This window comes from Calonectris borealis, chromosome 4 (assembly GCF_964195595.1).
Source record: "Calonectris borealis chromosome 4, bCalBor7.hap1.2, whole genome shotgun sequence".
Classification (NCBI taxonomy): domain Eukaryota; kingdom Metazoa; phylum Chordata; class Aves; order Procellariiformes; family Procellariidae; genus Calonectris; species Calonectris borealis.
Window position 1 is genome coordinate 51,182,021 of NC_134315.1, and position 26,845 is coordinate 51,208,865.

General features: G+C 52.3%; 3 protein-coding genes across 7 annotated transcripts; 1 reads left to right on the top strand and 2 right to left on the bottom strand.

Annotated features, from left to right (window-relative positions):
• The first annotated feature begins 68 nt into the window (after positions 1-68).
• Positions 69-8,559, top strand: HOPX (HOP homeobox). 2 transcript variants are annotated; one of them, XM_075149529.1, is made up of 3 exons: positions 69-399; positions 5,176-5,351; positions 7,890-8,559. In XM_075149529.1, the coding sequence occupies exons 2-3, from the start codon at positions 5,208-5,210 to the stop codon at positions 7,965-7,967; spliced, it is 222 nt and encodes a 73-aa protein (XP_075005630.1). In that variant the 5' UTR covers positions 69-399; positions 5,176-5,207; the 3' UTR covers positions 7,968-8,559. The 2 variants fall into 2 exon arrangements, with proteins under 2 accessions (XP_075005630.1, XP_075005631.1); XM_075149530.1 differs by lacking the exon at positions 69-399 and adding an exon at positions 4,610-4,921.
• SPMAP2L (sperm microtubule associated protein 2 like) lies at positions 4,531-20,569 on the bottom strand. 3 transcript variants are annotated; one of them, XR_012673551.1, is made up of 10 exons: positions 20,480-20,569; positions 16,169-16,219; positions 15,030-15,152; positions 13,260-13,379; positions 12,826-12,946; positions 11,589-11,720; positions 10,914-11,089; positions 8,938-10,337; positions 6,654-6,803; positions 4,531-4,654 (listed from the first exon to the last, which is right to left on the bottom strand). XR_012673551.1 is itself a non-coding variant. In XM_075149525.1 (8 exons), the coding sequence occupies exons 1-8, from the start codon at positions 20,497-20,499 to the stop codon at positions 10,223-10,225; spliced, it is 858 nt and encodes a 285-aa protein (XP_075005626.1). In that variant the 5' UTR covers positions 20,500-20,569; the 3' UTR covers positions 8,077-10,222. The 3 variants fall into 3 exon arrangements, 1 of the variants encoding a protein (XP_075005626.1); XR_012673552.1 differs by lacking the exon at positions 15,030-15,152; XM_075149525.1 differs by lacking the exons at positions 4,531-4,654; positions 6,654-6,803 and having other exon boundaries at positions 8,077-10,337.
• Positions 19,617-25,716, bottom strand: ARL9 (ARF like GTPase 9). Of its 2 annotated transcripts, XM_075149526.1 has the most exons (5): positions 25,552-25,716; positions 24,908-25,076; positions 21,912-22,087; positions 21,170-21,202; positions 19,617-20,800 (listed from the first exon to the last, which is right to left on the bottom strand). In XM_075149526.1, the coding sequence occupies exons 1-5, from the start codon at positions 25,699-25,701 to the stop codon at positions 20,621-20,623; spliced, it is 708 nt and encodes a 235-aa protein (XP_075005627.1). In that variant the 5' UTR covers positions 25,702-25,716; the 3' UTR covers positions 19,617-20,620. The 2 variants fall into 2 exon arrangements, with proteins under 2 accessions (XP_075005627.1, XP_075005628.1); XM_075149527.1 differs by lacking the exon at positions 21,170-21,202.
• Between the last annotated feature and the right edge of the window lie 1,129 nt (positions 25,717-26,845).

Below are 26,845 nucleotides of genomic sequence, written 5' to 3' on the forward strand. Positions count from 1 at the left end.
GCTGAAACGCCGATGAGCGGCTGAGCTCAGTTTCCGCCGCACCCTGCCTTCACCCTTCCTGTACCCCTGCAGGAAACAGCCCCAGCGGCCCTCGCCCGGGGCCCGCAGGACAGCATCCCCCAGCCCAAAGCGTGGTGGGACGAGCCCCGACGGCTCCCCGTGCCACCCGTCCGGAGAGCCCCGCAGCGCCTACAACCATGCGTTGAGCCCTGCCAAGGAGAGTGGATGCCAAACCTGAATTACCAGCCCAGAGAGCGGCTGTGGATCCCGGGAGCTCCTGTGATTTGCGGCAGGTTTTTCAGGTCCCCGCCTGTCACACACACACGCAGATACTTAAGCAGTCACCCAAGGACCTGCGGGGTTCTTGTTTTACACACTTCTGGTCCCTGCCACCTCCAGGTAAGTGCAGGCTTTGAGCTGAGGGTGCTGGGGTGGATTTGCAGTTGGGGATGGGGGGGATGGAGGAAGGAGCTGACCTGCACTTACTGATGCTGGGGAGGTTGGAGCAGCACCCAGCAGGGCTGTGCTGGGAAAGCTTCATGCCTGGGGCAGGGAGAGGGGCAGACAGGCAGGCAGAGACCCCAGGCTGGGGGTACGACGGGGACCTGCCTCTGCTTCAGCAGCTGCTGTGCTCTTGTTTGCTTTGTTCCCATCCGATATTATCTTCTAAAAGGCTGAACGGGTAGTTTACAGGATGCATGACAGGTGGTTTTTCCTTATTTATGGCAGGGTCTGGTTTATTTTTAAAGCTTCTGTCCCACCTTATCCTATGCGCCATGCCGGCTGATGTTATCCACAGCCACCCCACAGCAGGAGGCCGAACAAAGCTCAGGACAGGACATGGCTCTGCAGCAGAGCAAGGGAGGGCAGGAGGGCTCGTTTGCATTGAGAACTGCTATTTTGATCCCTGCAGTGGCAGGAAATAGCTGCAAGCTAAAACCAGACGCAGATGCCTCCAGTCGCATCCCAGCGATGACAGTAGGGAGAACATCGGGGAAGGGGTCAAGAAGCCCAGCAGGGGCTATGGGGCCCCATCAGCTGGGCAGGAGCTACTGCTCAGAGAGTTTTCAAGGGGCTTCGGGTGCAGTAAATCGTTAGAAAGCTGCACAGCCAGTCAGCTATTGTGTCTGCTGTTCAGAAAAGCAAAGCTGAGCAAACAGAGATCATGTCTTTTCTGGAAAAGTTGCTGCTTTCTGCCAGGATACCGCACTAGCAGTGCTGGGTAGGCATGCTGGGAGACAGAGGGATGTCCTCTCCTGTCTCAGGCCAGAGCTGGGAGCCCTGCTAGTAACCCCAAGGTGTCTCTGGGGAGCTGGGTGCAACCACAGGATTCGGCAGTATAATTGCAGAGGGAGGTCTCTCTCCACCCCACCGCTACTACCTCACATCTAGGTCGGGTCACTCAGGGCTTTGTCCAGCTGATTTTTAGAGGTCACCAAGGATGAAGGTGCCCCCACCTCTCTGGTCCCTGTCCCCATGTTGGACCACCCCCCACTATGAAGATTTTTTCCCCAATATCTAATAAGACTTTCTCTTGCTGCAACTTGTGTCCATCAGCCATTGCCTTTTGTCTGCTCACTCCAAAATGGCCCTGGAGGTGCATTTAAATGCCCCATCAGCCACAGTAAGAGCACCAGGTGCTGCCTGCACAGCCTCCACGCACACAGCAATGCTGGGCTGGAGCCGCCCGCAGCCCCGGCAACCAATGAACCCCTTGCAAGCTTCAGCTGGTGGCTGCTCTCACATTGCTCCACCTAAAACCAAAACAGTTAGTCAGAGCCAAGCGTGAATTCCCCAGGGCTCTTTGGCTTGACACGTAGGACAGAGCAGGTGTCACCGGTGCTGTGGTTTCACTGTGACAGTGCATCTGGCATTGTCATTTCTGCCTGGGTGAGTAACTCCCTGCCACCGAACTCTCATCCCTCTGCTGCCCAGGGGAGACAGCAGCGGGCATGGGACTGCTCAAAGAGCTGAATGACGACCACAGCCCCCCAGCCTTTCTGAAAGCCGAATAGGTAGTTTATACCCTTTGCACTGAAAAAGCCATTTTTTCCCAATGCCTGCAAAAATTTAGGCAGAAAAAAGCAGTGAGCAATGGTGCTTTTCAGCAGCTGAGCAAAACAGTTGTGATTCTCCCTATTTCTGCCAGGCTTAAAGAAATGTGAGCAAGAAAATCACCTCTCCTGTACAGGGGAGAAGTCCTGTGCAGCCTGAAGGCCAGGCTCCGGGCCTGAGCTTAAATGGGGCTCCATTTAAGTAGCGGTAGGTGAGCAGTGGTCCAGATACGGCCAATCAGGACATTTAGGGGCTCCTGGTGCCCTCAAGTCCTGTCATATACCCCCAATTTTTAGCACCCTTGAGGTGCCAAGTGCTGGGTGCCACATGCTGCACAGGGCCACATGGCTCCTGAAAACCTGCAGGGCACAGTGGAGCAATGTGGGGAGACCTACAGAGCCCTCCAGGACCCCCAGGGTTTTGACCTTTTCCTGAAAGCCATCTCACAGCCTTGAGAGGTAGGAACTATTGTCCCTCCAGAGCAGTGGTAGAGGGGAGACAAGGAAAAACCATCAGGCATCACGTCCTGCGTGCTGGGGCACCCTGAGCTGCCAGCAGGTAGAAGATACCGTGCCCTACGGGGAAATGCCTCAGGAACATGGAGATTATCAGAACTAGAAACAGCTGTGAAGATGAAACATGAAAGTTGAAGCACATGTTCCCTATGCAAATCAAAGCACACACATCAATGTACATTAATTGTACAGGCTGCAAACGATGATTTATAAGCCGCCAGGACATGTTGCTGCTGGTGGCCCAGGCTAGATGCATGATCCAGAAGTGATGAGGAGCCCTGTGGTGACTGAGCTTTCTAGGAGAAGGGCAGGTGGCTTGGAGTTGACGTGGGGTGCTGATCAAGGAGGGGAGGAAGGACTGTGGCCTGAGCCTGGCCTCATCTGCATTCTGACCTCATGGAGAGCCCGGCAGCCACAGTGCTGGAGAGCAGCACCTCAAGTCCAGGCGATCTCCTTCTCCCCTGCATCATTTCCAGAGGTCTCCAAATGCCCAATGTGGGTAATCAGCATTCACCTGGCCCCCACCAGCTCACATGCATGAGCAACTGAACTTTGTCTGCCCCCTTCCTACACGGACACCTCTGAACTGAGCTGACACCAGGAAAGCCCAGGGAGCTGCTGCCGCACACTTGTGGCTGCAACACGCTGCAGACAAGGCCAAGTCGGCTTGCAGCACCTGGGGTTAAAGATGGTCTTTCCCCAGTCCATCCAGGGTGGTGGTTGATGCCATCCGCCCGCACACTCCATCACGCTCAGAGGTGCTCCGGCCTTACGCAACCACCATGTTACAATCAGTATTTACCAAGTGACTCAAGCAGAGTGGGCTGTTTCACAACCAGCCCTGGTCTATTTATAAGTCCCTACTCAAATGCCAAAGGATCCTTTTATTAGTCAAAACAACCTCCTGCAGATAAGGCTCAGTGGGGCCTTTGCTTTTTGAGGTAAAGGTGAAAGAAGGGGATCTCTCCAGCCTCTTGTGAATAGGAGAGCTGGCTCTCTGCAAGCTGCAAGGCAGTTCTGGAGCTGAGCCCCAATCCAGCACTGCTGTCAGCAAGTGGGAGCCCTGCGGCATTCAGTCCACCCCAGGGTACCAAGTGGGTTAAGGTGAGTTATCCGTCAATCAGGAAAGCAGCTGGATTTAAAGCTACGCAGTAGGGGTGCAGCATGATGGAGGTGCCTGTGTTACATCCCAGAGCCAAAGGGTAGGAGAAGCTGGACTGCAAGGTGGAGGCAGGGCAGGTCTGCAGCTGAGGAGGGGAGCAGACGGCCCACAGGAGTCCCACAGTGGGCCAAAGGCTCCTGGCAGCACTGGAGAGCCAGCAACATCAACCAGCCTGCCTGACAGAGATGGGCCAGGCAACTCGGACAGCAGGAGAGCAGATCAAGACAGGCCACATTTTTGCATCCAGCTCCTCCCCTGCCAACACCCCACAGCTTGGTTTCGGAAACACTGAGATGATTCAGTGTCAAGGGACTACATTGCTTTGTAGGGGCAATGCCTCGTGTTTTAGTTGACCGAATTGGCAGGCTTGACCCTCTGCCACACAGGAGCAAACTTGGAGCCCTGCAGAAGAGAGGTGTGGGACTTACCCGAGGTGTACTTACTTGTTTTGCTTGTGCCTTTGTGCCAAGTCTGCCAGAGATTCATGCAAAGCACAAGTGGGACAAACGTTACTCTGGAGGAGAATGTGGGCTCCTTGCTTCTGCCATTGCCGGGAGCACCTAGCACTGATCACAGCTGAAGGCAGTGAGCGCTTGGGCAACAGACATGCACAGGGTATGGTTCTCCGAAGACTGACCCTTCACTTAAACACCAGAAAAAAACCAAACAAACAGTTCAGCCATGCTCAGGAACAACATGAATAACTGTTTGTGCCCATGCCTGATATCATTAAATATTAGTAAAAACAAAGCAGCTCACCTGCTCATCGCCAGCTTTGTGTGATGTCTGGCCATGCTGCTAGGAGGAGGACCAGGACATTGATCAGGAGGGAAAATGGGGTGATTGCTGGGTCCAAGCCCACACTCCCAAAAGATCCTGCATCCTCTGGTTTGTGATTCCCCTGCACAAACTTGCCTGGTGGCTGGGGAGAAGAAAAAAAAACCAAAACACCAGGCTGGATGCCAGATACTGTCCCCTCACCCAGAGGATAAATAACATTTTTTAATGAATGTCTTGAAATTAACCCCCCCAACATGCCCATTGCTGTGACATCATTCCCAAGTGACGCCCAGGCCTAAATACGGCTGTAAACAGGAATCGTCCCCACGGGAGTCACACTGGCTATAAATACAGCAAGAGGGGAGCACTGAGCAGAGGACAGGCTGCAGTTTCCTGCCAGCTAAGGATGGTGAGACAGCTCAGCTGGGCGCTGTTGGTGTGTGGTCGCCACAGTGGGAAAACTGAGGCAGGAGTTTCTCAGGGGCTGGGGCTCCCGGCTGAGCTCCCCGGCATGCCTTTGGGAAGGGAGTTGTGCCCTGCTGCAGCCAGAGGCCACTGGGGAGGGGAGAGCTGGTGGCCACGGGGATGGGAAATCTGGGCTCAGCAAGTGTGGCCCCACTGGCCACTCCCAGCTGGGGCAATGACGCTGGCCCCTCTCCACAGTGCCTGGCCCCATAGCCCTGCCCCAGGAGGAGATGGCCACGGAGAAGCCAGTGACTCCCACTGAAGAGCAGCTGGAGATCCTGGAGTACAACTTCTGCAAGGTGAACAAGCATCCTGACCCCACCACGCTGTGCCTCATAGCGGCCGAGACCGGGCTCTCTGAGGAGCAGACCCTGGTGAGTGTGCACCCCCCACCCTTGGCACCAGCTCTGCTCCCCCTGCATGCCTCTGTGCCCCACACACTCTCCCTCCATCTCCTGCCTGTCCTGTCCCTGGCTTTCTGTCATACCCTCCGCTCCCTTCTGTCCCACCACATGCTCCCTACTGCGCCCCCTGCACCCCTCTGTGACCCATAGGCTCCCTACTTGCACTGCCTGCACCACTCTGCACCCCACATACTCCTTACTGCACCCTGCACTGCACCCACAAATCTCCTCTGCACCTCTGCGACCCCCAATGCACCCCCAACTCCACACTGTACCCACAGATCTCTACTGCACCACCGCACCTGCCTGTACCCCCCGTCCTCCCTGCACCCCACATGTTCCTGCACCTGCATCCCCAAAGCCCCTTCCCCTGTAATCGTAGCCCCTTCATCCCACAGCCACGACCTCCTGCACAGCAGCCCTGTGCCCCACTGGGATCCTTGCGCCCCCCCTACCCAGGAGCCCCATCCCCAGCCTGGGCTTGGAGACCACGTTAGCGCTTCCCGCAGCCAGAACAAGGGCAAACCCCAAGGGTCCCCGAGGAGCCCTGAATATACAACCATGCATGCTGTCCTTTCCTTCCAACCCATTTCTGATAGTCTTGGGTGCCCAAATGACTGCTGTCTTTATAGTCTGAAGAAACTACAGTCATTTTAAAACAGATACAGGATACATGCAACGCCTGCAGACGTGCTGTGGGACATGCTCAGGCTGTGCACACTCCCCCTCACTACAATTAGCTAATTCAGCGTCCCCAAGCCCAGATGTCAGGCAAGTCTGTCAGCCTCTCCAGGAGACATAGAGGCCTCCAAATGTCACTGCACAGGGACAGGCTGCCACTGTCTGGGGCTTCCACTGAGCCCTGTGCTCCTTTTGGCTGCCTGCAGGCTACCTCGGGCTTCAAAAGCAAACAGCTCCCTCCCAATTCCTTCAGGTTGCAGTGCAGCCATTTTTGATGCAGGTGTTTTATAAGCTACTAGACCACAGCAGCATTGATGGGTTTACAAAAGAAATCCAACTCACTGAAAAGTTAGCAGCATTTTGCTGAGAGCTGCCAAGCTTGGCTCTCCCTGGGCAAAACCAAAGGGATACGAAAGCCGAGCAGGCAATGCCAGCATTAAGCCTGTCCCAGGGAAGGATGCTGGTATAACATCCATTGCCCTGATAGTCCTTGGCTGGAGTGGAAAAGGAGACCCTCCTATGCTGTGCTTTGGTGACAGGCAGGTACCACTGCTTGTTTGAGGCAGCAAGAAGGCAATACCCCCGAAATACCTTTTCCTCCTTAGAAATGCCACTGCTCCATTTTTTTTCCTAAAGCAAGTTGTAAACACAGGCCATATATGCCCAGGACACCTCTGGAGATGTCTTAAAACGTTGCCTGATAGCCATCTTTTTCCATGAATCCAGGGTGCTCCTAGAGATCTGGAGATGAAGGTCATGTTAGGGACAGGATTGAGACTGGGATGGTGAGCTGCAAAGTGCCTGCATTGCGTATGACACAGAGAATCCTTGCTCCTGACATCCGGAGTGCTTTATTGTCTAGATATAGCAGCCATTTTAATAAAAAATTTAGTAAAAATGAGATGCAAAGAAGTACTGAGTCAACAGGAGATGATGGTTTAGGATAGGAACTGAAATTTTTGGGAGGAGGCTAGGCAGGCAATCATCTGACTGGATGTGGTCCAAGGCCGTGCTAGTGCGAGAGCCACTTGTAGAGAGCACTGTGGTTGTATCATTACGGACCACAATAGCTTCAAAAATAGCCATGAACTAATATAGCAACAAAATGAGCAGCAACAAAGCAAATCACAGGCACATTCCCAAATAAAAGACTGAGCTGTGCTTCTGGCACAGGAGTTATATCTCTCCTCTTACGGAGGTAGTGTGGCTTTATCCAGCTGCATTTTATCTAACATTTGAAATTGAGGCTGTGTTGAAGTGGCATCAGCACCTCTGGGAGTTGGCTTGGAGATGCTAAGTTACTACAGAATAATGTAGCCATGCATATTGCTTGAAGACTAAGAAGTTTTTTAACCCATTTTTTAAATCTATTTGTTTTTAAATTTGCTGAGAGACACGTGTTGTCCCTCATCCTTTCTGGAGCAGGTCAGCTTTTGATTCCTGTCGTTTTTGGACCTGCAGTGATTGTTTCACTGCTCCAGCCATTTAAACAGACACCATCCAGCAGCTCCTTAGCCAATCTCTTACCCTGTTTGCAAAAAAAACCTGGACTCACAGCAATAAAACGAGGACTCACCCGTGCTGTCAAGGTCTGAGGCGAGCAAGAGAAATGAGTTTGAAAGAGATGCGCACATAGGTAACAAGACCGTTTAGTCAGGGCCGGCTGTCCTGCTGCCTGTACTGCCTGGGAACAGTGCAGCGCCCTGCTACAAGACAGCAGTGCCGTGAGCTTCCCTCACCTGGTCCCACCTGCTGACCACATCTGCACCTTTAGCAAAGGGTTTGCTCAGCCCAGTGCACTCAATCTCTCTTTTTTTTTTTCTCCAGAAATGGTTCAAGCAGCGCCTGGCAGAGTGGAGGAAGTCTGAAGGGCTGCCCTCAGAAAGTGGGTCTGTCAGGGACTAGAGAATGCTGCTCCGATCCCCATGCCTGCTGTAAATGATGGTGAAGCTCTTCAGAGCGGGTTTCCTTGGGGTTCTTCTGTTGCAATAGGTTTTGAGATACAAAGTAATACCCTGCTATTTAACATAAGTTTTATTTAAAGTGTACATAACCAGGAAAAAAATATTTTATATATATATGCATATACAGCTTCTGATGGCTGCATAACCTGTCTAGTGATTCCCATCCATTACAGCGGCTGCAAAGGGCAAGGCAACCTCATGCTCTTGTCCCAGGCTTGCAGAAAAGCTGCCATGAAAGGTTCAAACATAGAAGGGGGGAAAAAAGATTTCTTTTCCTTGTGATTCCCAGAGGCAAAGTATGTGACTAGCTTTAATATACAGATCATCCAGAGAGGAGGGCACCTGGAAAACTATGTGTGTTGTTCAGGTGAGCTCTGGGTGTTGGCAAACCAAGTGCCTACACCATAATCAGACCAAACCAAGCCCCCTTGAATGCATTTCTCACATTTCTGTTAAAGGTCACCAAAGGGAAAGAATTGGTCTTTTAATTTTTTTCCAATGCATTAATAAAAAAACAAAGTTTTTTGATGAGAGGAGCTGTGTTATGTCACTGCTTGTGCTCCCTGCCCCAATAGCAGGAGGCAGACTCCTTCCTCTGGGAGGGTAACACTTCTCCAAGGCAGCCTCAGTGGGGACCATGGGTTTTCCCACTTGCCACAGGGATAGCCTGCAGACACGGGCAACCTCCTCTCCTAGGGCACCCACAGAGACCCACGCACACCCCAAGCCCCAAGGTGGCAGAGGCTGGTGGTGCTGGGGTTGCCCCGCGGGCTGGGGGAGGCAGACCCCAGTCTCCTTCTGGCCATGCAGCTGCACTGGGGCTCTTGCACAAAGGCCAAACTCTCATCCATCCTGGTACAGGATGATGCATGGGCTAAAAAATAACCAGCACAATTGCCCAGTGACCTTACCTTGTTCAAAAGGGTTCAAAAATCCTCTGCTTAGTGGATTATTGAATCAATTAGTGGATCCTCTGATTAATCCTCTTCTGGTTTGTGGTCACCTGCCTCCGGTCCTTTGGAAGGAGAATCAGCTTAACACAGGGAAGATTAAAATACACTGGCACTGAAACTGCCACATGCTTTCCTTTATGGCTTTTGTCCCTTGCTGGAGAGCACCTCTCTTGCCTCAGTATCTCCAGCCCATCTCCAGCCCAACTGGTTAGGTTGCCAGTGCAAAGCACATCAAACTCGCTGGAAACAGATAAAAGCAGTCTCCCTGTGCCATGTCCTACACAGGCTGTGCTGTTCCCCTGCAATCCAGCTGCCAAACTGACTCGCCCTCAGACCCGACTGGAGCTCAGTGTTTGTTCTGCAGAGTCTGGCACTGATATCTGTTTTCTTCTTAGTCTTTGCAACGTGCCTTCTCCCTTACACTGAGGCGAACTCTGCCTTTTTGAGTTAGGCTCCAAAAATCCCAGTGCAGAGCTCTATTATTTTGCCCAGGGTCACACAACTGAATATCTGAACTGCACAGATTTAACCCACCTGTGGAACTTGTATCAAAGATGCATGCAAAGCAAAAGGCTGGATCTCCCTGTTCTAAAGGCATTTGAGAAAACGGCCCCCAAATCCAAGCCAACTCAACACACATGCCACCCCAGCATTTCCAAAGTCTGTACTAAAGCTTTGCACCTTATCAAATCCAGCCCTGGATCTGGAATTCTGCAGCCTTTTGTGTTTCAACTTCTGTCACAAGCACAAAACTTTGAGTGTCACTAAGATCTCTAAACTTTAGCAAAAATTTTGAAACCCAAGGTCAGGAGTTGTGTTGCATCAACCTACTGTGCACCGTCGGCTTTGGTTTGCCACACTTCCTTATGTGAAAGATCAGTTTCTGTGTTGGCTTCCCCCAGCAGTTGCTTCATTACTTCTTTAGCTATTACAGCAAAAAAATAATGAGAGTGATAAACTCCAGACATAACCCATCCTAGGGAGTAGAGGCTTCCCACATTAGGGAATTTGACCACATTAGGTCAAATTCTGCTCGCTTCCCCTGATGACAATTTTGTTCTTAGGGAATGATCATTTTATTTAACTCGCCAGATAAGCCCAGTAAAAGTGGCTGCTCATAAGAAAATGTTCCTGCTGGGTGTTCAAGCAGGTTTTCCAGCCACAGCACAGCCCGAAGAGGGTGATGTTCCAAGGGGTGATGGGGACAGCCGGCACGAGCGGTGGGCTGTGTTTCTGAGGGAGCTCAGTGCTTAATCGGACGAGCCAGGTCCTGGATCCGAGCAGAACAAGTTGCCTTCTTAGCAGTCTCCTTCACTGTGAACGCGTCTGGGTTGAATTGAGCCAAGCACATAGGAGGCCTGGGGGAGTGAGGACAGAGCCCGTCAATTCCAACTGGCGCAGGGCCAGCTCTCAAAGCTGCCTGCCAGCTGACACACCTCCACCTGAGCCCTGCCCTTCCCTGTCAAGGGAGGACAAAAGCAGTCATGCCGCCGCTGCTGTCACCAGGACACTAGTGAGAGGGGGTGCCCCATCTCTCACTGAAGCTGTCACAGCCACTACAGCCAGGCATTCCCTCACCCTCTGTGAAATATCCTATCCAGCATTTCCTGCAGCCCGGGCAGAGGCCAGCTGCATCATGCTGGGCAACATGAATGTGCTACACTTTGCCACGTGTCAGCTGGTTGCTTTTTAGTTAATAATTAAGAAGTCCCAACCAGTAATTTCTACTGGAATTAGAAAGTTCATATTTCTTCTCTTTTGGTTCTCCTTCCACCTCAAAAATGCTTTTTAAACCACAATCCATGTAGCATTAGCACATCCAACCATATAAATTACATGCATTTTGGAAGTGGAAGAGCAGTGGCTTAGCCACGGCCTGCACAAAAATGGGCTGACAGTTGATCATTTCCCCATGGCAGGGAAGCAGCACCTACCTTTTGCAAGGCTGGGCCAGTTCCACGAGCCTTGGTGTGGCCACTGCGTGCTTTGCAGCCTTCGCCACTGGCCACTCAGCATCCCGCAGGGGCACATAGTCAGGATGCAATCTTTTTGCCATAGCCAGCTCCAGGGTCCGAGGGCTTGCAATTGCCTCCTGAGCCAACCTGGAAACCTGCGGAAGAATGGGGAGGAAGGTCTTCCCATGCTCCTGGCATTCAAGGGTGACAAGCCTGCAACACAGTGTACCCAGGTTCACAGCCACCGACCACGCACAGATGGGATGTGATCCTGTCCACAGTTGTGTCTAGCACCAGACAAGCTGTGGAAGGAGAAACCACTGCATGGCCAGTCCCACAACCTGCCCTCCAATCTCCTCTTACCCATAGCCCTTTGTCCAACCCATCCCCCAGCACTGGAGATCCCAATGAGACACTTGTCCATCTCTCCCCATCTCCACAACTGCAGGCTAGGCACAGGTCTGCCCTTCTCTGGGGATGTCTGCTGGGAGCCAGTTCATGAGGATGAGTCCTGCTCTCCAGCCCCGGAAGCAGCGACGTCAGCCTCACAGACAGCAGCACATCCAGGGCTGCCATAAAGAAAGCCACCAGCAACTGGGCACCCAGTGCCCTCCCCTCTGCCTGGCACCCCTGCCATGCATGCTCCTGCCTTACCGGACGGATGACAGATTCGGGAAAGCCGTGCTCATAGCAGCAGGTCACCTTCCTGATCCGGGGCTCTGCGAGATGCTGTAACCGCGAGGATGCTCTGGCCAAGGCTGCGGCATTTGTAACCTGTGTTGGCACCTACAAGGGTTCAGAATGGGGGGAGGATGTGCAGACACAGAGCTCATCCCCAGCAGCCCACAGGGACACACTCCCTCTCCAAAGGGGAGCACCCTTCCTCTCAGACACAGTCACAAGAAGGAGCATTCTTACTTTCCCAGCACCTGTTATTTTTCTTTCACCCGAACTACAAGGTAATTTTGGTGCTATTGGGATTTGTACATCTTAGCCAATATTATTTTTTTCCCCAGCTGTCACCGACTCGTAGCCAGGGAAGGAATGCCTGTAATTAGAGCCTGTGTAACCACGTAAAAGTGCAGAGAAATTTCTTCCAGAGTAGAGAAATATTTTTCATATTCATCTTCCTGGCTGAATCAAATAATTTCCTTGCTAAGGAGAGACACTCAGATTTCAGGGTAAAAATGCTGGTGCGGTTAACTGCATTCCTACAGCAAAAGTGATTACTGCTCCAGCATGGGACTTCTTCCCCTTTTTTTCATGGGGTTACTGATGCCAAGGCCCACTCCAGCACAGCCTCCCTTATTTTCCCAGCCCAGAGACTGCAGCCAGAAAACTTAGCCTCTGCCATGGAAATGACTGTAACCTGAGATTGCCCCAAGCCCTTTCACCCCTGCCAAAGCAATGACCCGCCTAAAAGGAGCAAGTTCAGAAATACATCTCTAAATCAGGCTTCTTAAAACGCTGTTAAAATATACGTAGTGTTTTCAGGCTCATCCCCCCTATATACACAGATAGGAGCACAGCTGCCCAGCTACAAACATGACTGTACTCCCTAGGAGCTAAACAGGCCATTCCCATCAGGATTCTCCAGTTTCCCAGGCTGCTTTATTAGGGGATGCAACCCAGATTCCTCCCTTGGCTCTCCTGCTATTCTAGGCTGCTCCAGCCTGGCTGTTTTCTGCCTCTCAGCAGGGAGATTTTCAAAGACAGCATCTCACTCCAAAAAGGCAGTTTCTCTCAGCATCACAAACCGCAGCAGAACCAGACAACTTCTCACCTCCATAGCACACACTGGGCACATCCAGGGCAGGATACAGAGTGTAAAAGCTCAGGACAGTTGGCTGCATCACTGTCCCCTCCAAATCTCACTCAATGACCTCCTCACCTCTCTGGCCAGCAGGAAGTCTGGGTGCAGCATCTTTGGCCGTGCAAGCTCCAGGATCCGTGGGGAGGCCTTATAGCTCAGTGCAGCTGGTGACACAGGCCACTCTGGGGACTGGCGAGGTCTGGAAGCAGAGAGTCATGGCACCACCACTCACGGATATTCCCTCACACTGGTTAAACCAGGCTGCAGTGGGATGTTTAAGCCCCATGTTTGCTGCAGTAGAAGGCAGCTTTGTCTTGTGGCCGTTTCCAGCGTAGAACCCACTCATCCCATAAGAGAGTCCAGAGGTCCTAATCCCAGCATAGTCCCTGCTCTGCATTTTGCCCTCTGTTGTACCCATCCTCTGTTCCTCTATTTATTACTTTGAAGCTGCACTGATGCTACAAGACCCGAGGGCCTACCTATAGTGCCCTACAGGCTTTCTGGCCTCTCACCTTTGCTGCAGGTAAGCAGCCTGGTATTTTTTAGGTTCAGACAACTTCAGCAGCCGATCAGAAGGGAAGCCAAAATCCACTAGCGGGGGACGCTCCCAGATCGTTGATTCCTGCCCACAGCTGTACGAGAAAAGGGATCAATGAGGAAGAGCACAGAAGAGTTAGTAAAAGGCAACTGACAGAGAACATGATCCTGGCAGATGGTATCCTAAGTCTGGTTAAACATCCATGCCTGCTGCGTGTACAAAAGTTGGCACCGATGCACATGGAAAAGTTGTGAACAAATGGGCATTTACTCTTGAGATTTCCTGACTTTAAAGGTAAATGCTGTTTGCATATGAAGAGTCCTCTTTGAAGCACCCTCAGTGCATTGCTTTCAAGGTCTAGGCCTTTCCCTGGACCATTTCAAGAAGCCACTCTACAACACAAACCTGGCAGTATCTCTGTTGTTCAGCTCTGCAAGGTGCCAATTTAGAAACCTCTTTGTTGCAGTGGCTTAATAGCATCTTATGCTCTTGCAGCTCCTTTCATCTTGGGATCTCCCCAGGCTTGCCTAGTGCATGCTCATCCAGCTTTCCATCAGCCACAGCCGTTGGCAGATGCCTGTCATCACCAGGGAAGAGGTGATCAGAAAGGCAGGAAGGGCTGTCAGATGGACACCGTTAGTCTGAGGCAGAAGCTCTCAGGTGGTTGAGAGCTCCTGAACTGATGACAGTGGCAGAGGAGAGAAAACTACAGACACGCATGTCTTGACATCCCTCCAGGTAGAGGGAAGCCAGGAGTGCAACACAGTTTCATCTCCATTCTCACTGCTAGGACTTCTTACAGACTAGCAACCACCATCCTGTCTCCAAAAGAGCTTCATCCCCTCCAACAGAGCTACAGATGAATTGCTTCAAGTAATGCAGCATCACCCAGCCCCGCTGAAGTTTACATTTTTTACATCATTTTTCACTCCTATTCCCAAGCATGGACTGCTTTGACTCGTTGTTCACCATGCAGTGACAGCAGAGGTTTAACTCAAGGCAAGAGACCTGGATTCCCTCCAGCCAGCAGGATGCTGCAAGATTTCTCTGTTCATAGCACTTCCTAACCTTTATCCTCAAGATTTAGGCCAGGCTCCAAGAGGATGCAGGGGTTCACTAATTGTGTCCAGGTGCCTGGCTGGGCTGCATTAGAGTGTTCCAAATACAGACAGGGACCACTCTAGGGACAGACAGTCCCTCTATATGCACAGGTATGACACATACACGTTTCCATCAAGGCATGCATGCATGCTCATGATGTCTCTGCTTCCAAGCCCAAGCAGAGCTGTTGGGGTTTTTTTTTTCTGTTACAGCAGAGGAACATGCTCCCATGTTCTTGGAGACTCAGATCAAGACTGGCTCCTACGGCAGCTGATCCGAACCCAGAGCTCTAATCAGACCAGCAACCACCACGTGTTGCAGAAGCCCTTCCCACAGCCAGGAAGCGGGTATGAGGAAATAAAAGGGCACCAAAACTTAGCACCCCCAAGTTCCTCTTCCTTTTGGAAGTCAAGCACTCAGGGTGACTATGCTTCCATAGCACTTTCTTCCCTGCTACAGACAGCCCTTGTTCCAAGCATCAGTACAGCCTGGTGGGTCTCAGTGGCATGGAGTCACCTGTGGGGCAGCGGTGGCAGGAGAGGAGATGGCACCTCTCCTTCCCCTAGGAGCCAGCACATGCCCCTGATTAGAGAGCACCATCTGAGCTGCCTCCTTCCCCGGGATGTGCTACCACATCACTGACCTGCACTGGTGCTTGCCAAAATCTTGCTTGGGCTTGGCCAGTGCCAGTGTTCTTGGGGATGGTTGAGCTGTCACAGCACCTCGCGAGAGGGTCCAGATTGTCTCTTGGTTTCCCCACACAAGCCTAGCAAGAACAGCAAGGGTGTGAAATTTTAGAAACTTGCACAAGTGTGAAATGTGCTTGCCAGGGCTATCCTTCCCTGCCTAGGATGGGACACATACACAGTCCCTATGGCTCCCCACAGCTGTAAAGTGCCACTGCCATCCCCTGAGCACTCACCTTCTCTGGCACTTAATTTCCTAACACTGTCCAGGTGGTTGCTGTCAACTCAAAAAGAAAAGAGCCTTCAAGTGATGAGTCTCGTTTTACAGTTCCCAGTGGATGTGCAGAAAGGGTCGTTCCATTACATCTCTGAAACCCCTGGGGGAGTTTCATGATTGCATTTTTCTTGCCTCACCATTACATCTAACTATACCACAGGTATGACAGTAAAAATAATAATAATGTTACGGTCAGGGTGTGCCATGGAAAGTGGGTGAGGTTTTGCAGTACGTTAGTGGTTACTCTCCTGTGCCCAGGGCAAATTTGGAGTTGCTTATCCCCCACTGAGAGAGAGGCCATGGTGGGAGAGGGTACCAGGGTAGTCAGGACAGGGCACAGCAGGGCGATGGGTTTGTGGAGCCTTTTTCAAGCACAGCGACATCCATCCAAACAGTGGACAAGAGACGTTACCAAGAGACTGTTGCCCTGGCTTGTCAAGCCATAGATTGACTGCATAATGCAGATAGCAACTCTGTTCCTAAAGCTTGACTCTGTCCTCCAGAATACAGCAGCCTGCGGCTCCAACAAGGTCCGGTCCCCTTGCACCACAGCACCATTCTACCCTGCAACATCTCGGTGGGGCAGCTCAGATAGGGCAGCAAAGGCAAGACTCGGGTCAAGCCCAGTTTTTGGATTGAAAACAAGAAAAAGCAAATTGAAGAGAGCCCCTCACACACTGAACATCTCAATCTGGTTTTTTGGAGCCACTTCTGCTCTTGAGAGGAAAGCAGTAGCAAGACAAAGGCAAAAGGTCTGCACCGGCTGAGGCCCCATCAGTCCCCAGCCCTCAAGCCAGGGCTGTCTGGGCGCCTCCTTACCTGGGATCGTTTGCACAAGCTGCTTTCTTGGGTTCTGCAAGTTCTCGTATCCTGCCAAAATTGCAGAAAAGGACAAACGTGCCATTAAACATACAGTTAAACCAACAAAGCATGAAGAAGCTACTGCTGTACTCAAAGCCATATAACACACTTTCGAACTCCCATGCCTTTGCCTCCATCCCTTGTGAGAGTGCGTTTAAGGGATATCTCTCTCTCCAAGTAACTTTCCATCTGATGGACTCACCAGCCCATGGATTTTTGTGCTATCTCTTGGATTGCAGAGACACGAATTTGCAATTCTGCTGTCACTGCAGGGTCCCTTTGGGACATGGCAGAGAGAGGGGGAAGGTACTTTTCTGGTTAATAACATGCCATGCAACCCCAGCAGGTAGGAGATGGATGATCTCCCAGCCTACAGGAGCCCAGATGAACAGAAACACCTGTTATCAACACTCTTGTAGTCTACAAAAAGGCACCATGGAGATAGCACTGTTCCCACATGCCTTTAGGAGCACAGGTGAAGACATTTTTTTAATTTATAATTTTATTTCAGTCTATTTAGCACTGTTTAGATGTCCGTTTAGAGGCCTTAGATGCTATAGAGACACAGGAATATACATGGTCTGTGCCCTAGGAGCAGCACTGAAAATGTTTTTACTGAATATTCATCAGAGCAAAACCTTTCAGGAAGACCAGATATCGCTGTCTGCTCCTGCTGATCAAGTGTCCGAGGCCTGAAACCCCGTGGCCGGGAAGCGCTTGTGCTTTGTGAGCCTCAGTACAAAGAGAAGGACAAGACAATGCCAGTGCCACAAGTGCGTTGCAGAACTCCCTGGTGACACGGACCAAGCCCATACCCACCCACTGGGGCCGCAGGTGCCTGCCCCCAGCCAGCTGGGAAACAACCACACGACGCAGCTGTGGAAGTGCCCCACCACGGAAAAAGCACACAAGGTGAAAGCCTGGGGCATTACTTCCATGCTTAGTATCACCCGGCAATAAGGCAGCATAGCCCTAGAGAGGAGGAGGGACACCAATAGAGAGATGTTTGCTGACAGAAAACGGTCCGTGCTTTGGGAACACACCTGTGGTTTCTCTGATGGGGTCAATACCTCTAGTGAGACGCCGAGCCCCAGCAAACACTTGCCGGAGAGCTCAGCACCACAGAGACCCTTGCAATGGCAGGCTGCTGTTAGAGCATCCTCACCGCATGCTCCCTGCGAGACTCCTGCTGATTTATCTCCCCATCACGCCTAACCGCTGGTCACAACACTGCAAACAAGGCTCCCACTGAGATCCCACAGAAGAAACTGCCTGTGGGACCTTGGCACCCTGCCACCAGTTCAAGACGGGACACGCTCTGATAGGCAGCTGTCATTTCAGGAGCCAAAAACCAGTTTCAGCTGTTCATTCCCAAGCGGCTCCCCAGAGGCTTTTCCTTGCAAAAGTGCAAATGGGTGAAGGATAACCACGTGGAGGTGTCCCCCCCCAGCCTAGCTGCATCGCAGAGCTGGCACTATCTCTGCAGGCAGGCTCATCATTGCTTTTCCTCCACTGCTGGCACAGATCCACCACATAGCTACAGCCAAACCTAGCACAAAGTGCACGTCGCCCTAGAGCCCCACAGCGCTGGCTCAGACACTGCTGTGCAAAGCTTGCATCATGACCCAGCCAAGGGACGAGTCACACATACATCCAAATCAGGTCCCTCAACTCACTTGACAATCGTTAAGTATTACTTTTTTTTCCAATTACAAAAAAAGATTACTTTCTACTCTTTCATCATGGCAAAAGCTCTGGACAGACAGGCATCCCCACACAGGACGCACCTGCAGCAGCTCTGCAACTTGAAGGAGTTAAGCCACCTTGTTGACAAGGGGACAGCCCTGGGAGAGCCTTTGCCATTTGGTCTCACACATGCTGCCCAGCAGGGAAAACAAGGCCTTGCTGCAGCCAGACACAGAAACACCTCCCCTCCACTGCCTGAGCTCATGCAGACTCGTTGCTTAAGCAGTATCAACTCCCTTTGAGATCAATTCCTTGTAAAGCAGAGGGCCACAGCTTCCGTTTTGAAGGGGCAGGATGGTCGGCTGTTGTTTGCCATGAGAAGCAGGGGGAAGGGCAAAACCAGGCATCATTTCCTCTGTGTGTTTATCACAGTGTCGTCTGATATACTGACTCGCTGCTCTGCGTAAATCCCCAACCGAGCCCTCCCCAAGAGACCTGGGGCACGGCCTGGACACTCAGCCAGGAGGCCGGGGCTGGGAGGGTTTCTTACCTGTCGCGTGAGCGTGCAGACAAGTAACAAGAAACTGCAAAGGCAAGAAGAGGTGAATTTAAAAGCTTGGTAACACCTGCACCCCGGGCTGCCTGCTTTTCAGTATGAAATAATCACAAGGCAGAAGTTTGTGCATCTCCTTAGGATACAATTGCTTGGCAGGTGTTTGTATTTTTTTTTCCCCCGGTACCTTCCCGGTGCAGCTGCACAGCAATGCACTTGCACATGAAGCACTCCTCTCTGGTGGCTGCTCCGCTGGCAGCCCCCGAGGCTGCAGGACAGAGCACCCCCAGCACCAGGTCCCCTCACCAGCACCCCCCTCCCGGGACGAGCACCAGCAGCCACTGCTGACCTGCAGGCTCCCACCTGGCTCAGTGTAGCTACCCCTTATTATTGCCTTCAATAACGGCAAGGGGACGTTTTGAGGAGTAGCGTTTTGAGGAGGGGAGTAGCGGCTGTATTAAACTGGGACTCCGTAGCAGTACAAAACAAGCCGCCACATTTTAAAGGGGGGGACAGGAAAACCAAGGACGTGGCGATACCGGCACTGCGGGGAAGCCAGGTGCGATTTCGGGGAGGCCCGCGCTGCGATGGCGGCAACGGCCACGCAACGGGCTGGCATCGCGTTGCCCGGCAGACGCTCGGAGGTGTGGTGCCAGGGGCCTGCCAGCGCCCGCCGCGCCGGGCCCGGGAGCCCTCCCGCCGGCGGCCCGCGGAGCCCCCGAGTCCGGGCCGGGGCACGGGGGAGCCGCCGCCGGAGCGGGAGGGGCCGCCCCCGCCAACGGCCGCGGGCCCCGGCAGCCCCGCCGGCCTCCGCCGCCCCGTCCCCACCCACCGCCGCGCGGCCCGGCCGCCGCCATGGCGCGCGCTCCCGTCGCCACGGCAACGGCGGCGGCCGCAGCCCCGCCCCGCCCCGCCGGCCCCGCAGCAGGGGGAACCAGCCGCTCCTGCGGCCTCTGCTTCTCCGGCGGGCCCCGGCTGGGAGGACTCGGCTGCCGGCGGAAGCCAGGGCCCGGTGGGCAGGGGAGTATGTGCGGGGCCCCGCAGAGGCGGGCCGGCGGGGCACCCGGCCGTTACAGAGGGGTGAAAAGGCCCGTTTGCTGTCCAAGAAAGGCCTCGGGGGTCTGCTGCAGCGCTCCTTGTTCGGGTAAATGAAGCCCGGACCACCGGTTAGGGTAAAATTGTCTGCTTTATGCATCCGTTCCAAATCACAAAACTATAAAACCTCATACAATAAATGCGGTTGCAAAATGGGTCCTTTACAGAACTGCCCAGATCCTGGATCATGTTCTTGGAGCACAACTACAAGGACAGTGGGAGAGTGACACTCGTCAGCGACTCATCTTCCCCACCTGCTGCGCTAACAGAAATGACTTTCGAAAAACAACAGGTTCTCCACATGTAAGAGTGCTTGCTCGAGCACAAGCTGGACTAAACCAAAATAAGCCGCTCAGCCCAATGGAGGAGTCTCCCACCTCTGGTGCCAATTTAACTTAAATGGCTTCAGTCACCATCCTAAATTACACTGTTCTGTTTTTCCCCTGTAGGCAAAGAAACACTTAATGTCTTACCGCTTTCCTTTTCTTGTTCTTATCCGCTAAGGAAGCAGTAACCAACCCAATTTCCAGAGATTACTAATTTGCCACTCCCTTAAAAGCCGGCTCCAATACAGCGACAACAAAAATCACCACTGTCAAAAATACTAGTCGCAGCACTTTATATTTCTGACACTCTCAAGAAGCGAGGTCTCATTTTTAACAGAACATCACCATTAACAGGGTTCTGCAAAAAGTTTTGACGAATATTTCAATTTAAGCCTGAGACATCAAGCCAGGTTAAATTCACTGGATACAACTTTGTTCTGCTGAAGTCAATGCTTGATTCCCACCTGGCAAGAAGCCATCTCAGCCCATCTAAGCTATATATCCCCTTAACTCTGCTGTCTGAGACACTAATTTTCCCCTACAAATATGCTAAAAAATACACTACTTTTCAAATGTATTTTCAAACCACTATAAATTAGATTTTCTTACCAACTAGACATCATTTTCATAGGAATTCCACACCCACAAGGAAAAGATATCTGTACATTTCAGTCGCCACACAGCAAATTGACCATACACTAACACCTCATCTCCCTCAGCTGCAAATATCACGTTGTAGGAAAAGAGCTGTCACTGTGTTTCCAAAACCAGCTGTGCTATCAGCTCCTTGGCATCCTTCATACTGGAGGAGATCTCGGAGCCATCTTCTGCCACGTGGGTACCAATCAAGAACATCTTTCTCTTGTCCCCAATATCAGACAGTGCCAGAGCATCGTGGATATCGGTGATGCAATATGCACCTTCGAGGTCCTGATACGCAAAAACAAAACAAGTCTGTTAGTTGCATGATGTGGCAGCACCATTCCTGCTTTGAGCCACTGCCTTTGTCCAGGGAGGGGAAGGGTCTCAAAGGCTCTGGGGGCACCATTCTTACGTCCCTTCTATGAGATCAAGTTCCCATGCCCTAAAATGCTTTGGGGAAAAAAAATGTTTATCCTTAACCTAATTTCTTCCCAAAGAAATAAAGGTACGGTTCTGTTTCTAGTAATTCCAGTGTTTCTGATAATAATGTAAGACTACCTGTACAAGGCAGACAAAAGTCTTGCTGGCCCAAGACCCCAGGCGCCCAGCAGAGAGTTACGAGAACAGGCAAACATACAACAGTCATTCCCTGCGTACCTTCTCAGCCACCAGTGTTTCTGACTCCGGGACCTAGAGAATCAGTAGTAGCATTTGTGTTTGATGAAGCCAAAGCCTGCGCTTGCGTTCAAGGGTAACACAAAGGACTACTAGTAACATGCCTAAGTTACTAGAAATTTAGGAGGTAACAATGTAGAGCAAACCGAGCACACAGCCCTCATAAAAGAAAATCTGGGCTTAAAAACCCTGGGCTGTTCCGTCATCTGACCATACCATAGGCACAATTCTATTCCAGGTACAGCACCAGTCATTGACACTGTCACAAAGATCTTAGGAGAAAGCACTGCTTTGTGAGGAAAGCTGCTCTTCTCTCATGCTTCAGCAGCAGCCTTAGGAGCAACCAACTGGACAATCTGAAGGCAAACAACGATGCTTCACTTTTTGGCTGCTGCTAGGTAAAGTGGTACTTCTAGACAGACATTCAGAACAGAAACCTAACAGGTCTAACTGTGGTCTCCCTTGCAGCTCTCAAACCTTGCAACTCTACAGCAGTTTCCACCATTATTTCCACCCACAGCTCTGATTGTACCGTCTCTGAGCACAGGACCTGCATCTTGCAGATCCAAAACTCAACCTCAGATTATTTTCTTTTGCAGTCAACAGGTGTCCCAGAAAGACCCCCAGCTCCAGCCATGTGGCCTCCTTAAAGGCATGAAAGACTTTGTTGCTGTTTCCAGAGCTGCTGCCAGCCCAAGCCCAGCTAGCAGCAAAAAACTCTTACCTGCTTGTTGGCCAGAACCACCACCGGCAGGGTGGAGTTGTTCTGGATCAGTTGATGAAGCAGCTGTTTCGCCACAGGCAGTCGGGCATGATCGGCCGAGTCCACAACATAGATTAGCAACAGCACTTTGGGCAGGTACATCTTCCAGTATGAACGCAGAGATTCACTGCCCCCGACTGGAAGAGAAAACAGCAGCACAAGATTCACCAAGTAATCCAAGCAGCACTGCTCCCAGAGGTGTGGACAGCAGGCCCTGGGCTGAAAACCCAAGGTATTTGGGTTAACAAAAACTCAAAGTATTTGGGCTACTCTATATGAAACTGGAAATAGCTTTATTTTCCCCAGTGAAGTCCCATGCAGGCATATGTGTATGCTCGGGGCGGGGGAGGGGGGAAAATCTTTCCATTCTAAGCTCTTAATTTGAGAGGATTCTGGGTTCAGTTTCTTTATGGTTGCTTTCTGCCTTGTCGGTTCTTGCTCTCAAGCTAGGGAGAGCTGAAAGAGGTTCAGGGTCCACAAAAACCCTGTGAGAATATCCCCATATAACCTATCTCCACATGCCCATCTCATCTTAAGACAAAGCAGGCCTACAATTTCCAAAGAAGAAATTTAGCTCTGAGGTAGGGAGGGCTCTCATCAGATTTGTATGACCCTGGGGACCAGTTCAAAGCTCGCACAGCTTTCATACTGCCAATAACCAGAGGTGCTTAGGAAAAGAGAAAAATCAAGTCCCGGCAGATTCTTTAGGCAATCCTTAGGTGATGGGAGAAATCTTTGCACAGGATACCCCTTGACCCTTTCTCTGCTGGATACAGATGAAAGCTGTCCACCTTCAAAACCAGGTCGTATAACAATTCTATGGTGAAACCATATGCTGCAAGTTGCCCGAGACTGTTGTTCCCATCCGGGGACAAAAAGAGTTTGGTAGTTTGCTGAGTTTGATAGGAGCAGGAGTAGCAACAGTACAGTAAGTATTTCAGATGTGTTTTCAGTTCTCCGGGTCTTCTCCTAGGTACACTGCGGAACCACTCGCTCAAGAGTACTGAGGTGCTCAAAAGGCATGGGTGAGTCCCCCAAATGTAGCAAGTTTTCAAAGCAATGCATTTGGGGTTCCCTATAATTGTCTCCTGCCTTATACAGGAGCTCGTTTCTAAACTGACTTGCTAATCAGCCACCTTTTACTGCCCTCAGTGACTTTGCTCTGTTTCAAAGCAATTTTGCTTTCACTTAAGTCAAAATGATTCAGTACGTTCAAGAACGTAGAAATGGAAGCAACATCTCCCCCTGGGGCATGCCTGACTTCCTCAAGAGCCCCAGTGTATCTGCAGGCAGAACTGCAAGTCTGCCACTGTGGAAAGGAGCCAAAGGGCTGTGACTGACACATCACACTTGGGACAGGTGCCTCTGATTCTGTACTGTGATGTTTTGGGGGCTCACCACCGTTCCCTGTGTTAAGTGCATTCATGCATTGCATAACCCAGGGGTCAGCAACCTCACAGAAAACATTTATTTTTCCCAAACCAGAAGGAACTCAGCAGAAGCCAGGAGCTCCTATCCCGTGCAGAGGCAAGATACCACCCACTTATCTATATGATGGTACAACGAAAAAGATAGAACAGTTTTCTGTCTGTCTAAGCCAGCAACATAATAACCCTGCTGCGTGCTGATCATCTTGTGCCATGTGATCACAGCATAGGCTGCTAACCCCTGGACTAGGCAGCGGTACAGACTGGATAAGTAACCAGATTAGAGAGCCATGCACGGATTTACCTGGCTGAAACTGGCCTGAGACATTTCATTTCCCATGGGTCAGATCGCAGCCATCACATCTCAGTCACTACCAACCTGGACCAGAGAGGGAAGGACGACTCAGAAACAACAGGTTCTGCCATGGGGTGCGCAGCGCTGGGCCCAGGCCACCCCCGGGCAGGAGGAGAGGTACTGTGGATTTCTCTGGGCTCAGCTACGCAAAGCACCTCCCAGCAGGAGACACAGACTCTTACCAGGAGAGGGGCACAGACTACAAGCATCTCTGGAGAGATTATTTCCCTAAGACACCGCAGAGACTCCTACGGTAGTAGGACTGGGAATGAAACTCTGCCTTAGTGGCCTCATCCTCAGATCCCAAAGACTTACCTTGGAACAGCACAACTCCTTTAAGCCTGCTATCAAAGGTACGGAGGCGTCTATGGGCTAGCTGCCAACTGAGCCTGTTGAGCACTGGTGCAGCACAGTGCTGAAACAGCAGGAAGCAAAGGGCAGCATCTGCCTCCACAGAAGGCAGGCACCGATGAGGCAAGGATGTCAGCCTCTCTGTACCAGGGACTGACCTGACTCCAGGGCCTCTTCCTTCCCCCATCAGCTAGCTGCACCTAGAACAGCTGTGACACCTCAAAAGCATCGCAGGAGATGCTCTCTGCAGACACAGACAATACCCAAAAATCAGTGCTAAGGACAACACAGAAAGTTTAGTGAAAACCTAGAGATGTTCAAAAGCCGTTAAAGACAAGAAAACACCACTGATGAGGCTTTTGAACAAAAAGGGTACAAAGCTTTTCTCTTCCTCCTTTCTTCTTTCACCTTATTATTTATTTCTCTTCTGCTCTTGCCCTTTGCCAGGCATGAGTACCAAGGAGAAGCTGTACAACACACAATGGCTACGGACCACACACGATGGCTATGGACCACAACACGTGGCTTACTGGGGACACCTCCACTTTGGGCTGGTTTCACACAATCAGTCTTACCCTGCTCCCTCTGGGAGCAGAACTGCCTGGAGGACAGGGCTGACTGAACATAGAACCCTTCTTACACCAGTGTATCATCTCGTTCAAGAAGCGGGGTGGGGAAGCATAATCCCCAAAGAGAAAACAATCACAACTTCACATTATCAGAGCAGGCACGAGGGAATATGGAAGTTTTAAAATATGGGCCTGATCCCTAGGACATATGATAGGAACTTATTTTATGTTCCATACTAAAACAGGTTCACTCACTCTCCAGGAACTCCATCTGGGACTCTCCAGTGTTGATGCAGACGGCATTGAAGCCCTCGGTGGGAGCCACGCTGCGCTTGACATGGTTAGTTGCCAGGGAGTGGAGAACGCTGGTTTTCCCAGCCCCATCCAGGCCCAGCACCAGTATCTGCTTGCGGTGTCCTTTACCCTGCAAAACGGGGGACAGCACGCTTAGCCAGGGCATGTGCAAAGCTTAGCAGGGCTGGGGGGAAAAGGAGGCTTAACAAGGGGCCTGGAGAGAACAGCAAAAGCCACCTCTCCGTGAAGAGGGAGAAGGTGCCTGCCGGGCTCCTGCGGCACAAGCGCCCGGCCGCAGCGCCGGCGAGGCGAGGGGAAGCCCGGGACGCCCGCCGGCCCCGGCCCGCCCGGCCAGACAACGCGCAGCTGGGGAGGGAAGCGGAGGGAGCGGCCCCGGCCGGCCCGCCCCGCCGCGGGCCCCGCCGTCCGGCCCGGCCCAGGGCCCCGCCGCGCTGCCGGGGAGCGCACGGGGGGCGACGGGGCCGAGGGCCCGGTGGCACCGATGGAGGGGGGGGCGGCGCAGCCCCGCCGAGAGGCCCTGGGCGGCCCCGTTGGCGCTCCCCGACCCAGCGGCCTCGCCCGCTGCCCCCACCCGGCCCCGGTACCTGATCGGCGCCGGCTGCCGCAGCAGGGCGGGCGGCAGGCAGCGCGGCCCGGCTCCGCAGGCGGGCCCAGGCCCAGGCCGCCACGGCCACGCCGGCCGCCACAGCCAGCGCCGCCCCCCAGAGCGCGGCGGGCCGCCCGCGGGTGCCCATGGCCGCCCCGCACCGGCTCGCTCGGCGCTCGCTCCGCGCCCGGAGACACGCACAGCCGGACACACGGAGAGCTCCCCCTGCAGCCCTCCGCGCACACGGCTCCCCCGGCAGCCCTCCCCCCATCAGCTGGGTTCTCGACGTCGGGCTGGGAAGTTACTAGTTTCAATAAAATAAAGAGCGAACCGTTTCACAGGTGGCTTTTTGCTGTTAAAGGAAGGCAGCCTTTCCCCACAGCTGCTGCTGCTGCCCCCCCCCACAATGGGATTTGCTCCCAGCTCGCTTCTACCTGGGCATCCATCTCCGGGGAAGCAGTCAGGGCACCCGCCAGGCAGCCTGGTCAGGGCTCCAGCAATGCCACAAGTCACCCTTTCTGCCAGGTTTGACCAGAGAAGGCGTCTGGAGAACACAGAGTTGCATTCTCCTCCAGTACCTCCTCCCTCCAAATCACCCTCCAGAAACCACGTCGCTGCAGGGCAGCGCACTCCCTCCTGCAGTCACCAGCGGCTGGCTAAGAGGAGGCACATCACCCAGGCAAGGCATCTAGAGCAGCCCTTGCTACCCAGCACTCGGTTGGCTGCAAGTGACTCTGCCAGCCATTCACAAAGCTGTTTTCTCTATGCTGTTCTTCTTTCTTCTCACTCAAGAGCACCACACACATTCAGCCCCCTTCAGATGCTGCCAGTGTACAGTCACAGTAATAAAGATTGGATTCTACTTAGCAGATTTTTACTCCATGAGGACTCAGGGCGGAGTTTCGGCCACAGTAACCTCTCCCTTGCTCCCCGCCTCTTCAGGCCTTTGCTTTAAATTCTTTCAGACAGAAGCCTTTGCCTTTTGGGCTGACACCTGACAACTCTCCCCAAGGTGCTATTTCTACCCATTGAAAGTCCATGTACGGAAAAATGTTTTTGCTACATTCAGACCAAACCAGAAGTTTCAAGAGATGCTTGGGGGCTACCTGTGGAGTGCTAGGAGAGCAGACATGTCTTCCCTCTCACCGCCAGCTTTCACTTGAGAAGTACAATGGCTCTTCAAAGCAGCCCACCACCACAACCAGCCACTTTGTTTTAGCTCGTTCTTGTTTTGCCAAGCCCACTAGAATAAGGCATCTGGCTTGCAGAAAAGGGGACACTGAGTCAGCTGC